Below are 14,590 nucleotides of genomic sequence, written 5' to 3'. Positions count from 1 at the left end.
TCGGGGATGTCTCTTAGCGGCTCCTACGCTAACGGCAGGTACTTGGGAAGACTCGCTAACGGCAGGTAAGCTCGGGAAGACTCGTGAAGATTTTTCAACATGTTGAAAAATGTCCACAAGAGCCCCGAGTACCGCCGAGCGGCCATTAACGTAAATCTCCGATTTCGAATCGGGGCAAACTTTGGAGAGCTCTTGGAATGAACTGGTACCGTGGGACAAGGCCATTAGTTTACAACAAGATCCAGATTAGCTGGGGAGGTAGAGCAAAGAATGGCAAATGGGATTTAACTCGGACTAGTGTCAGATGCTAAACTTTGGTTTGTCTATCCAGGGCAGGATTGCTATATGAAATGGCAATGCCCTGGAGAGTGTTGTAGAACAGAGAAATCAGGGAATATAGGTGCACGGTTCTATAAAAGTATTGTCAGTTGGACAGTATGGTAAATTAATTTTATTTCAGACTACTGCTGTGACGTTCTCCTTAATTAAAAATGCATCTCTGCCTCCTCTCTTTAAGACTAAGCTGATGAGATCCACCATCACAAAATGCAGTCAGCGGTCAATTAATTTCACTCCCTATGATATTAGAGAATGCTTGAGGACACGGCTAAAGTCACGGACCAGGATAACATTGTGGCAGTGGCATAGAAGACTTGGGCAAGTTGTAACTTGCTGAACTGTTCCAGTAGCTATAACTGGCATCTACCAACCAATGATCAGATACATCCCATTCACAAAATCCAAGGCAAATCCACTTCAGTTAATTACTACCCATTCAGTCTACTCTCAATCATCAGTAAAATGATGGGAGTAAAATAAGGTAATTGTCGAGGCAGTTGAACAACATTTACTCTTCAATAGCCTGCTCAACAAAGTACAGTTTTGGTTCCACCAGGCTTTATCTCATCAGTCTTGGTCTAAATATAGATCAAAGAGCTGAATTTCAGAGGTGAGTTAAGGACTGTCTTTAATATTTTTTTAGTTTAGTTTAGGCAGGCCCTTAGGCCCACCAAGTCCGTGCCTACCAGCAATCCCTGCACATTAACACTATTCTAGACACTAAGGGCAATTTTATACGTACACCAAGCCAATTAACCTACAGACCTGTACGTCTTTGAAGTGTGGGAGGAACCAAAGATCTTGGAGGAAACCCATGTGGTCACGAGGAGAATGCACAAACTCCATACAGACAGCATTCGTGGTCAGGATGGAACCCGGGTCTCTGCGACTGCAAGCACTGTAAGGCAGCAACTCTACTGCTGCACCACCGTGCCACACTAATATCAAAGCAGAGTTTGATTGAGGGGGCACCAGGGAGCCTGATAAAACTGAAGCTAACAGACAGGAGGAGAAAATAATTCCGATGGCTGGAGTGATACTTTGTTGCAGAGGAAATGGCTGTAGAGCACCTTCTGCAATTACATTGCAGTTTCTCACCTCTGTTACTCTAACAGCCTCTCTCAAACCCGTGACTTCTATCACCAAGTACAAGGAGAGCAGGCACATAAATTCACCGCCACCTGTAAGTTCCTGTCCGATTCACACTTCATCACTGCTCACAGCCACCTTCCAAAGACCAATTAAGGATGGGCAATAAATGTAATCCTTGTCAGCATAGAATCATAGAATCATAGAAAGTAGGTGCGAGAGTAGACCACCAGGTCCGTCGAGCCCGCACCGCCATTCACTCATGGCTGAACACTAAACAGACACACTTACCCACAAACAGTAGACACAAGACACAGAACACAAGACACTACCCTCCCCTTTATACCGCTATCACCCCTCTCCACCCCAAGAACCGCGTGATCTCCTGGGGGAGGCAAAAAACCGGATAAAAACCCAGGTCCAATTCGGGAAAAAAATCCGGGAAATTCCTCTCCGACCCCAATCCAGGCGATCGACACTTGTCCAGGAGATCACTCAGGTCTACTATACTAACCATACCTAGGTCCATATCCCTGCCCTCTCCCCGTAGCCCCTTATCCCCTTGGCAGCTAAAAAACCATCTATTTTTGACTTAAATATATTTAACGTTTCTGCTTCCACTGCTCCCTGGGGCAGTGAATTCCACAAACTAACCACCCTCTGGGTGAAGAAGTTCTTCCTCATCTCAGTTTTAAAAGAGCCCCCCCTCACTCTGCAACTATGTCCCCTAGTTCTAGCCTCCCCGATCATTGGGAACATCCTCGGTGCATCCACCCGATCAAGGCCCCTCACGATCTTATACGTTTCAATGAGATCGCCTCTCATTCTTCTAAACTCCAAAGAGTAGAGTCCCAGCTTACTTAACCTTTCCTCATATGTCAATCCCCTCATTGCAGGAATTAATCTTGTAAACCTTCGCTGCACTGCCTCCAGGCTAGTACATCCTTTCTTAAGTATGGACCCCAGAACTGTACACAGTATTCCAAATGTGGTCTCACTAATACCGTGTACAGCTGCAGCAAGACCTCCGTGTTTTTATACTCAATCCCCCTAGCAATAAAGGCCAAAACTCCATTGGCCTTCCTGATTGCTTGCTGCACCTGCATACTGACTTTTAGTGATTCATGTACTAATACCCCTAGATCCCTTTGCGTTGCATTACAACGCAGCTCCTCCTCATTTAGAAAATAACTTGCCCTATCATTTTTTTCCCCAAAGTGAATGACTTCACATTTATTAGTATTAAATTTCATCTGCCAAGTTGTTGCCCACTCACCTAGCTTATCTATATCCTTTTGCAGACTCTTCCTATCCTCCTCATCCCCTACTTTCCCTCCCATTTTCGTATCGTCCGCAAATTTTGATATATTACACTTGGTTCCCTCCTCCAAATCATTTATATAAATTGTGAACAACTGTGGTCCCAGCACCGACCCTTGCGGAACCCCGCTAGTTACCGGTTGCCATCCCGAGTATGAACCATTTATCCCCACTCTCTGCTTCCTATTCGTTAGCCAATCCTCTACCCATGCTAATATATTACCCCCAATCCCACAATTTTTTATTTTTAGCAATAGTCTCTTATGTGGCACCTTGTCAAAAGCCTTTTGGAAGTCCAAGTATACCACATCCACCGGTTCCCCTTTATCCACTCGGCTTGTTACTTCCTCAAAGAATTCGAGCAGATTCGTTAAACACGACTTCCCCTTCACAAAACCATGCTGGTTCTGTCTGATGAAGTCATGTTTATCCAAGTGGCCCGTTAGTGATTCTTTAATAATTGTCTCCAACATTTTACCCACCACCGATGTTAGACTAACCGGTCTATAGTTACCCGCCTTCTGTTTGCTTCCTTTTTTAAATATAGCATCTACTACATCACTAAAAAAATACATTGAAAATTGAAGATCAGGCTGTTGATTCAGTGCCACCATTTTTTGCTATTGCCAAAATAAATTTCCACCCACAGATTTAGGAATATATGAAGTAGATTATTTTACCCTTCAATCTTTCTTTATTTTACAGTGAAATCCTGATCATTCTGAATCTATTTTTGTCCATTTGTTTCTTATTCATTAAGGTTAAGGGGGTACTTGATAGAGGTCTTTAAAATGATGAGAGGGATAGACAGAGTTGACGTGGACAAGCGTTTCCCATTGAGAGTAGGGAAGATTCAAACAAGAGGACATGACTTGACAATTAAGGGACAGAAGTTTAGGGGTAACATGAGGGGGAACTTCTTTACTCAGAGAGTGGTAGCTGTGTGGAATGAGCTTCCAGTGGAAGTGGTGGAGGCAGGTTCGATTTTATAATTTAAAAATAAATTGGATAGGTATATGGACGGGAAAGGAATGGAGGGTTATGGTCTGAGTGCAGGTAGATGGGACTAGGGGAAAATAAGTGTTCGGCACGGACTTGAAGGGCCGAGATGGCCTGTTTTCCGTGCTGTAATTGTTATATGGTTATATGGTTATAACATTTTTAACCAGTAAATACTTCACCAAGATAATGTTTACTCTTCGTTTTCCAGAAAAGTTGCACCCTTCAACCAAATGTTATGCAAGGATTTATTCCTAACTACTCGAGTGACCTGGCTGTGATTTTAAGACGACTGGCTCGTAACTTAGATTATTGAAAGTAAGTTATGTTGTTCCACCTAAACATTCCATCTCAAATTCTCAGCATTTCAACAAAAATCACCCCAACTTTCTTTTGCAGAAATACAAACCTCATTTGAGTGTATCTCTATGCAGTCCCCGGAAAACTGGTGATTTTTCTCTTTTCCTCAAGACATAATTTATTCTTCCAATGCTCCCCAACATTCCTGCATTTTGTACCTCTAAATGTTCACCTTCCAGTTCAGGTGCAACTCATCCTTCTTGTATAGGTCACTTCTGCACCTGAAGATATCTCAATGATCCAAAAAATTGAATCCTTGCCCCTTGCACCAACTCTTCCTCTGTGCATTAATCTGTTCTATCTTCCCATTCTTACCCTCACTCACATGTAGTGGAAGTAAGCCTGAGATTATTATCTTGGGGGTCTGAGAGGGAGAGAAAGAAAGAGAGAATGAGAGAGAGCTAAAGAGAGAGGAAGAGAGAGAAAGAAAGAAAGAAAGAGAGAACGAGAGAACAAAAGGGAGAGAGCAAGAGAGAGTAAACAATGAGAGAATGAAAGAGTGAGAGAGAGAATGAGAGATCGAGAGAGCAAAGAGAGAGAACGAGAGGGAGCGAAAGAGAATTAGAGGGAGCGAAAGAGAATTAGAGAGAGCGAAAGAGAGAGAAAGAGCAAAAGAGAAAGCGAGCGAAAGAACGAGCGAGCACAAAAGAGAGATCATAAATCAAAGAGTAAGGATAATCTATAAATATTATTTTATAAAATGCACAGGATCATTGGTAAAATTCATGGTCGAGTTCTTTAAATTCCTTGCCATCACGATGCTCATGAGAAGGTCGGCAATGTTTTCAGGGGGCTAATAATAAAATGCTGGAAATCACAGATGAGGTGAATTGTAACGTCATATACATCTTCATCACCCTGAAATCTTGGGATTTGTTCACAATATTATTTTTCCAACAATATCTGGTACAATCTGCAAATATTAATTATTGAATGTTTTTGTCCCTCCAAAAACTATCATTAATTTTCTACATTAGTTCACGTTAAGACTAGCTTTGCTTTGTAGTTCATCAATCATTTGAATGTAATTGTCCACGTCTGGCTGCATTAATGAAAATGGATGATTTTATTTGGCATAAGCTCATTAGGCATTGCAGAAGCATTAAAGTATCATTAGTTCATGGTTAAAGGTGACTAATTGTTCATTTCTAGTAACAAACATAGCATCAGAATAACTTGCTCACTTTAAAACCACACCTCCCCTTCCAATTAATATGAAATTAGGTTTTAATTTTTCAAGCAAAGAAGAAAATTGTCATAAATGGAACAATTCATAAGGGGAAAGTAATTCAATTTTGTCAATGCAAGTTCAGTGTCTAATCTCTTAGAGCATTGTGTCATTGGAAGCCATAGATAACATCTTTGATAGCGTCCAAGGAGAATTACCGAAAGATTGATATAATGCTGCAAATACTCACCTCAGTAATACTTTGTAGTCTCAACAGTGTGTAACTCAACAGATCAGGCAACATCCCAAGAGAACATGAATAGGTGCACTTTGGGTTTTGGGTTTAGGGATGGTTTTAAAATCCATGCAGATTTTGATTGAGTTGTTTGCAATATTGCGAGGAAATCTCCCTTTGAGATCCACGCGGATCTGCTGGAAGAGTTGCTAATTAATGGATTCATTCTTGAGAGGAGATTGTAGTACAACCTAACCCAGCAGAGAGAAGCCCTGCACGACTTAAGAGTCAAGGACCAGGAACCACAGCAGACTTCCCTGAACTCAGGCTAAGGCAACCACACACTGACCTTGCGGTACATTAAACGTTGGAAGAAAGAGCTTTATAGGTCCTTTCTCACCAAAATCACATTCAATTTTGAGTTGGTTAGCGGGACAATATCTGAATCTGGGTATTAAAAAGAGAAAACTAAAATATAACAAAGAATTCTTCAAAGTTCCAAGATGTTAGTAGAAAAGCAAATCTCAACAAGTTCTCCCAAAATGTTCTAATAGTCTACGATCCAAAATTTAACTTGCAAAATCCTAGAGTATTTTTCATTAAAGAAGTGTAACCAGCAGATTTGATATGAAATTGTGGCATTGAATTTATCCATTACATACATTCATTGATTTCACAAGGAGAATTTCACAGCTACAAATATTAATTTGGTAGAATAATCTAACTGCACCAGGATGAACAAAAAAGGACAATTTCAATAGATACAAGACATAAGATGCATTTGATAAATGCAAACTCTCTCCTTGATTCCATTCTCATTTGCATGGATCCTAAATTAAAGTTAGAAAGGAATGCACAATATATTGATGATTCCAATGAAAGATTATCAATCTGAACCACCTACTCTGTTGGTCTCTTCACAGAGGCAGTTTGAACTGCTGATAATTTTCAGCAAATGCTATATTATTATAGTTTCCTAAAATCCACATAACTTGCTTTTGCATTATTGGTTCAGATTGATTACCTAACATGTGTTGACTACTTGATGAAGAGTTGTATTTCTGGCAGTGCATATCTTTGCGAACACTAGCGGTGAATCATTTTCTCAAATCACACAATTCCTTTGATAGAAATACAATTTTCTTCCCCCATGGTACCAACTTTGATATTGTACTTGCAAAGAGATTCTGTGGCAAAGCAGATTCAGGAGTTAACATATCTGGTCAGCAGAAGCAACAAGGCAAGTTCTAACGTAAGATGCAAAGTCATTGAGTATAGGGAGGAACTGCAGATGCTGGTTTAAACTGAAGACAGACACAAAAGACTGGAGTAACTCAGCGAGTCCCGTGAAGTTACTCCAACCTTTTGTGTCTGCCAAGTCATTAAGTTGGGGAATGATTTCCTGAAAGCATCAATGTGCACCCCTGATATTTTCCTCTAGTCAGTCCACAAAACACTGGACATACTGAACTGTTGAAAATAAGACCAATAAAAGGCCAGAAGTCTAATGGTACGTAACAGAATTGTGAGGAAGAACTTGAGAAAAATGATTGGCCTCAACAAATATATTTGCAAATTATCCAGAATAAAGATGTGAACTTCAGCTAATTAGGTTTTCAAAGATGAATGAATGGACACATTAACTTCCTTTCCTGCAAAACGGCAGAGTTGCTTTATTGAGCTGTGTGGATGAAAGTTCCAACCTAAACCAATTCTGATGCCAGTAAGTAATCGGGTTTGTGTTTCAATGATCTACTATGTGAATGAGTGTGGAAAGTTGCACGTTTCAGTGGCAGTGGTGCCACACTGAAGTATATGTATGCTGTAAATTGGAATAGATTGAAAGGCAACATATTGTGCTGTGCGGTAAGAAGCACCCATACTAAAGAACAATCTTACTCTGCAATACGATGCACTTAGGAGATACTGCAAGCACTGTATATATAGCATTCAGCTAAAGGCTATAATTACCATCCATGGTGCAATTTCACGTTCAGCATTGGTAAGCAATTTACCTTCAGGAGCACTATTTTTGCAATGGTCATGTTCAGCGTTCTTTCGGCTTCATCCGTTTCCTAAAGAATCTGCTTGTGCTTCCTTTTTGATTGTTCTAGTCATTCATTTTCATCCACCGCTCCTTCCTTTTGATGTGCTTTCAAAATTGTTTTTAAGCCCTCAAAATGCCTTTAAATTTTAGACGACAGCACTTTTAAGCGCTGTAAGTTGTAATATTTTGTGAACCTTTTCATCTCCCGCGATTCAACACCAATGCTGTAGAATTCAACAAGGCTAGTGTGTGAATCAGCTTAAGTTGCTGATTTAGCCTTGTGATGGTATCCCAATGCACAAAGATATAAAACTGTTATCATCACTTCTCTAACCAGCTGAAAGGTGTTAATTGGCAAGTTGAGCTTTCTAGCACTTAAAGAGGATTGCAATTATATTTTCTACTTAAAGGCAAAAGTACAGTTAATTGTACCAGCAGTATGCACATTCTATGGTCAATTTAGAATTAAGCTGCCTAATGCAATGTAACTTCATGAATTTGCAATTGTTTCAAAGCGATCGATCATAGTTATGAGCACGAAGGGACTGCAGATGCTGGTTTACATCGAAGATAAATACAAAATGCTGGAGATCCACTGCCACAACAGCACTGGTTGAGTGAGGCCAAATGCAAAGTAGAGGAACAGCAACTCATTTTTCACTTGGGCACCTTACAACTCAGTGGTAATAAATTTGATTTCTCCAAGTAACCCTCACTTTCCCTCGCTCTCCGTCCCTCCCCCACCCTAGTTCTCCGACTAGTTTCACTGACCTCCAATTAATTTTACTGTTTGTATGCCTTGTTGTCAGCTTCCCCTCAGCCAACAATTAACCATTCTAGGGTACACAAAAAAGCTGGAGAAACTCAGCGGGTGCAGCAGCATCTATGGTGCGAAGGAAATAGGCAACGTTTCGGGCCGAAACCCTTCTTCAGACTGAACTATTCTTCAGACAGAATGAACCATTCTACATTTCCTTGATCATTGTCTGCTTTGAACTGTCGTTTTACATTCTCTTTGTACCCTTCCATATCTCCAGTTTCCCTCTCCCCTGACTCAGTCTGAAGAAGGGTCTCATCCTGAAACGCCACCCATTCCTTCTCTCCAGAGATGCAGCTTGGCCTGCTGAGTTACTCCAGCATTTGTATCTATCTTTGTGCATCATCATAGTTATGAAACGAGCATTCAGTTACATTAATCCAGATTATTTTAGACTTACGGAATGCTCTGTAGAATTCCTCCTGTGTCAGATGCTTGTCACTATTATAGTCATCATATTTCAGCAGATCAAATAATGAACACTGAGAGCGATCCTTTCCGAGCCTATCCCGTTTAATTACCTGGTAAAAGAAAAAAATACTGGACTTATTACTCATCACCATGTAAAGTCTGAACTTTGTACATATTTACACTGAAGTAAGGACAATGGAAGAACAACTTTTGATTTATGAATCAGCAACAGAAATGCAAAACTGTTGCAATATGCAATAGGCAGGAGAAAAAGGAGCCTTCAAGAAAGCCTGACAAATCTCATTTAAACAAATGTCAACACAATAAACATATATTAGCTATTCCACCCTGTCAGGTTCCTTAAACGATATCTGTGTGTTACTGATGGGCAATAATTTACTGATAACACTACACATTACTTCCATGCTTTTAAATATTTCTAAATATATAAGCTACACACGTCTCTTTAACTGGATTTACTTTCTTAGATGCATTAGTTTTTGTCTTCAGCATCTATCAACTGTGTATTTTCGCACATTTTCTATCACTGTCAGATTTTATTACATTCTGTTACTTTCCCATCTTGAAAGCTATAAAATTCACATCTACTGTACATTATCAGAAATCGTCTACTAGTTCCCACTTGAGTGGAGTGCTATCATAGGCAGTGATAAACAGTGAAAGGTATTCTGGACTGAAAGATATGTTTCTGGTGGGATGGTTCCTGGAGAACTACCAGCAACATCCTCTTCATGGGTCAGTTTACTGGCCGTGCAAGGAAATTTGGAAGACAGGGGTGAGCTAGAAGTCAGACGTCAGTGCATCCACTCTCCAGTTCCGCCACTGGACTCACTAAAGAGCCATGGATGGAGCACAACCATCCAGAGTTGATGGGAGGTGAGCCTAGTATTTCACATGGAGCCGAACATAGACACAAAAAGCTGGAGTAATTCAGCAGGACAGGCAGCATCTCTGGAGAGAAGGAATAGATGACGTTTCGGGTCGATACCCTTCTTCACATGGAACGGTCAGTTTTACACCAAGTATGACTGCCATTCAGTTGCTTAGGTTTACCGATCTCAATTTTTTATTTTAAGTTATTTTTACATATATTTTTTAAATTATTGTGTCATAGAGTCTTACAGTGTGCAACAGGCCCTTCGGCCCAACTTGCCCACGTCAGCCAATATGTTCCATCTACACTAGTCCCACCTGCATGCGTTTGGCACATTTCCCTCTAAACCTGTCATATCCATTTACCTGTATAATTATTTCTTAATGTTTTTAATTAATGTCTAATTGTTCAAGTTATTTCCACTTGAATCAATTTTTTCCCTACTATACTCCACATTTGTTTTAATCTATTTGAACATGTTAACCACATTTCACTTAACCATAATGAACTATTGATAAGCCTTTAGGATATTCTGGGTTTGAAGCCTCAGGAGTCATTACCTGGGGCCGGCCTAGTAATTGTTCTAGCCAACTCTATTTTCGAGCACAGCCAAGCCAGCCAGTCCTTAAGCTCAATTAGAACTGCAGTCACAGCTGAGCAGCTGCAGGAAAACATCTTTGTCATCCACACAATTGAAACAAAAATATAAAGGTCCATAAATGTCCCACAGCAGTGAACCACCCACACTCTCAGCTTCCCTATCCATTAATGCCTGCACTCACCTTGTGCCAAACACCCAGTGAAAACTTCCTTGGAGAAGACCTTGCAATATTTATCATTGAAGCCTTCTGCTCGCAAAATAATTATTAAGAACTATCAGGGCTGGAACAAGTCTGCCCAAAATATGCTGAAGAAAACCTTGACAGATGTCAAAGGCATATCCTAATGCCCCTGTCCCACTTAAGAAACCTTAACAGAAACCTCTGTAGACTTTGCGCCCCACCCAAGGTTTCCGTGCAGTTCCCGGAGGTTGCAGGTGGTTGCCGGAGGTTGCAGGTAGTGGAATCAGGTAGGGAGACTGACAAAAACCTCCGGGAACCACACGGAACCTTGGGTGGGGCACAAAGTTGCCAGAGGTTTCCGTTCAGGTTTCCTAAGTGGGACACGGGCATTAATCTTAACCATGTCAGAACTTCAGAAAGATATAGATATTTGCAAATGGACCTCAGAAATTTATAAAAAGTTCCAATATCATGGATTTTTCTATAAACTTCTCATGTATTTTTATATCTCATTCGGCTCTGGGGATTATTCACGTTTATGACCACTCGGGCATCTAATACCTCCTCACTTTTAATGATATGCTCTGGAATTTGTTTCCCCTTCTGAATTCACCAATTGCGATATCTTTCTCCTGAATAAAGGAGAGAGAGATATATGGCAATGAAGATGAACGGTAATTGTGGAGGATTGATAGCTGTTATGAACTGGGGTGAATGGAGAGAATGGGGCCCAAGACCAGGCTGAAATTCAGGGCTCAGGAGAGAATGAATGAGAGTTATTGTTTCAAGAGGTTGGACTGCCTGGGAAGCATTCACGCATGTCTCCCTCCTCGACTACATCCAAGGACCAAATCAGTCTTTCCAGGTGAGGCAGAGATTTACCTGCACCTCCTCCAACCTCATCTACTGCATCCGCTGTTCTAGCTGTCAACTTCTCTACATCGGCGAGACCAAGCGCAGGCTCGGCGATCGCCTTGCTGAACACCTCCGCTCAGTCCGTCTTAACCAACCTGATCGCCCGGTTGCTCAGCACTTCAACTCCCCCTCCCATTCCCACTCTGACCTTTCTGTCCTGGGCCTCCTCTATTGCCAGAGTGAGGCCCAGCGCCTCATCCTATCTCCCCCCCCCGACATCAGTCTAAAGAAGGGTCTCGACCCAAAACATCGCAAATTTCTTCTCTCCATAGATGCTGCCTCACCCGCTGAGTTTCTCCAGCATTTTTTGTCTACCTTCCTTAAATGGATGTTGAACTACTGTAACACTGGATGTTCACTAACACTGTGAAGATATGATGCTATCCAAGAGCCCTTCACTGTCCATGGATCATGCTTGCATGGAGTCAAACCAAGAATGATTGCCATTATATGTGTATAAGCTCCATGGTGTGGGTGCACAGATGCTCAGAAAAGTCCAAGGAAAATTCCAAACATTTGCATTAGCTGTATCTTCATGATTTATCTGTATGGGTGATTTTTCATTAAAATTGAATCATGTGGCGTGCATCATCCAATTTCAAGGACTGTAACAATCTTCATTTGACTGTGGCAGTCTAAGGTCTGAAAAGAGCAATGGAAATGTATTTTCCAATCGGATCTTTTGGAGCCTAAGGTCAAATAGTGCTATATATGCCGGATAATCATTTGCTCCTCAGTTGCACCATTAAGCATTCATCAAAAACTGGTAAAATATTTTCCAAACTGACCAACATGATGCGAGGTAGAAACTAAAGTCACTAGAAAGAAATTACGATAGCAGAATAAAATGCACAAAGCAAACCACATTACATATTCAATGCATGTAGCTGATAATGAATTTCTCCCACTTGGTTTGCTAGAATGTTAATACAATTAAATTTTATGTGATAAATGAATACAAATAATGTATTGTCTGAATCTGCACTTTTGAGTTTTATTCCAATTCGACAGTTTAGTTCAATGGTTTTCCCTCTTCACTGTTTGTTAATTATCTAAAATCATTGCTAAATATATATACACAATATACATTAGGAACCACAAGCTGAGTTTGCCCCAAGGAATCAGACTCACTGGTTTCATATATTCAAATAAATGGCAAATAAACAATACAAAAACCATCACCAATATAATATTTTAACTCAAGTTGACAAGACTTTTTTTAAACTTCAATTATTTTCAAAAAACAAAAGAAAATTATCAATTTTTTTTAAAAAGCCAACAGAACCGTAAGATCAGATGGTTTGTTTCAAATTCAAGTAAACTCAAGCAAAGATAGCGGGTGTCTAAAGCATAGCCAACATACTGTAGATTAGAGAGCTTTAAAGTATTTCAGCTACTGAGTCTTTTCATTATGTTCATTCTTGCATTCATTCCTGTGGAATTCTTTACACACAGATTCGAACAAAGAAATTGTACAAAGGTCTTCACAGAACACTGTCTTGCTAATGGCTTTCAAAAAGATAATTTATCCTATTAGAAGCACATTTCATGGTTGGAGGTTAGAAATTAACGAGAATCATTAAAGACACGATAAGGGATGACATGTAAGTAAACTGAGGCTTGCTAACAGCTAGATTGCATAAAGTCTGCAAGTAGCATAACTTATTTCTCACATGAGCATTGTAGGCTTAGGTAATCACACCCAAAAGGCAGTGGATGTCATATAAAGAATATTAAACAGTGTGGTAAAAGGTCACACAGTCAAACTTGAATGGAAGTCAGCAGAACTAAAATATAGTTCAGTTCACCAAGACCATCAAACTGCATAGACACAAAAAGCTGGAGTGACTTAGCAAGTCAGACAGCATCTCTGGAGAAAAGGAATAGGTGGTGTTCCGGGTCGAGAACCAAATATCAAATTGCATGTTTAGTGCACATGGCAGAAGGAGAGTTTTGAAACCTGCTGCACTCTGCAGGCATCCAGCACATTCACACCATATGTTATAACAGGCTAACAGAAACCCCAAGAAGTAGACTGGGATCTTGAGGCATGAATTTTTATGATAAGAATGCAAAGGGGTTTACAAGGGCACTCGTGTCAGAATCGGGACGGGAAGAACATTTATTTATCTCATCACGTTCAGCAAGTTGAATGAAAAGTTAGAGGGAAACTTCCCGTTTTCAGATGGTTCAAAGATTGGGCTGCGGGAGGAGGTGAACATTTTCTATATTGAACAACAAGTAGCTCAACATGTGAGGAATACTTGTTTCACACAAAGGCTACTATGATTTGGAATTCACCGTCATAGGGCTGACAGAAGTAGAATCAAACGGTGCGTTTCACAGTGGACTGGATAAGCACTTGAGAATAATAATTTGCAAGGCCATTGGGAAGGAGCAGAGCAATGAATTGTATTGGTTGATATGGGCCACAAAAACAGACTATTTAGCTAAGCTATCAGCGTAGCCTTCTAGATGTAGCAACAAGGAACTGCAGATGCTGGTTTACAAAATAAGTCCCAAAGTGCTGGAATATTTCAGCGGGTCAAGGCAGCATCCCTGAAGAACATGGATAGGTGACGTTTCGGGTCGGGACCCTTCTTCAACCTGCAGGATATCCCTCTATCGCGCACCAACCACCAACCTGGACACACTGCAGCAGAGCCACTGTCGTGCCGCTGCCGATCGGAACGCCTGTTGATGTTTAGTAGAGAGTAGAGTGTTTAATTTGTTCATGATATATGTATTTTTATTTCTATTTATTTTTTACTGCACACTGAATGGACACTGGTTGAGCAACGTTTTTTTGTTTCCTCTGGGTATGTGAGTACTCAGGAAAATGACAATAAAGATATACTATACTATACTATTTCCTTTTGTGTAAGAAGGAACTGCAGATGCTGGAAAATCGAAGGTAGACAAAAATGCTGGAGAAACTCAGCGGGTGAGGCAGCATCTATGGAGCGAAAGAAAAATAGGCAACGTTTTGGGTCGAAACCCTCCTTCAGACTCTTTCCTTCTGAAGAAGGGTTTCGGCCCGAAACGTCGCCTATTTCCTTCGCTCCATAGATGCTGCTGCACCCGCTGAGTTCCTCCAGCAATTTTGTGTACCTTCTTTCCTTCCTCATTTGTGTTCACAACCTCCGTTTGAGACAGCACAGTCTGTCCCTATGTTTAGAAGTGAGCCTGCGACAGTTAAATACGATGTCTCTC

General features: G+C 40.7%; 1 protein-coding gene across 2 annotated transcripts in view; it reads right to left on the bottom strand.

Annotated features, from left to right (window-relative positions):
- The window catches only part of fstl5 (follistatin like 5), a 738,182-nt gene that overhangs the window by 312,947 nt on the left and 410,645 nt on the right, over positions 1 to 14,590 (bottom strand). For both annotated transcript variants that reach the window (XM_033018303.1, XM_033018313.1), the window contains exon 6: positions 8,775 to 8,895. In XM_033018303.1, coding sequence (XP_032874194.1) covers positions 8,775 to 8,895 — 121 coding nt within the window. The remainder of the gene's footprint in view (positions 1 to 8,774; positions 8,896 to 14,590) is intronic.

The sequence above is a fragment of the Amblyraja radiata genome, chromosome 1, assembly GCF_010909765.2.
Source record: "Amblyraja radiata isolate CabotCenter1 chromosome 1, sAmbRad1.1.pri, whole genome shotgun sequence".
NCBI classification, from domain to species: Eukaryota; Metazoa; Chordata; class Chondrichthyes; order Rajiformes; family Rajidae; genus Amblyraja; species Amblyraja radiata.
Note: the sequence above shows the minus strand (reverse complement) of the source record. Positions and strands in the feature narration are given on the sequence as shown.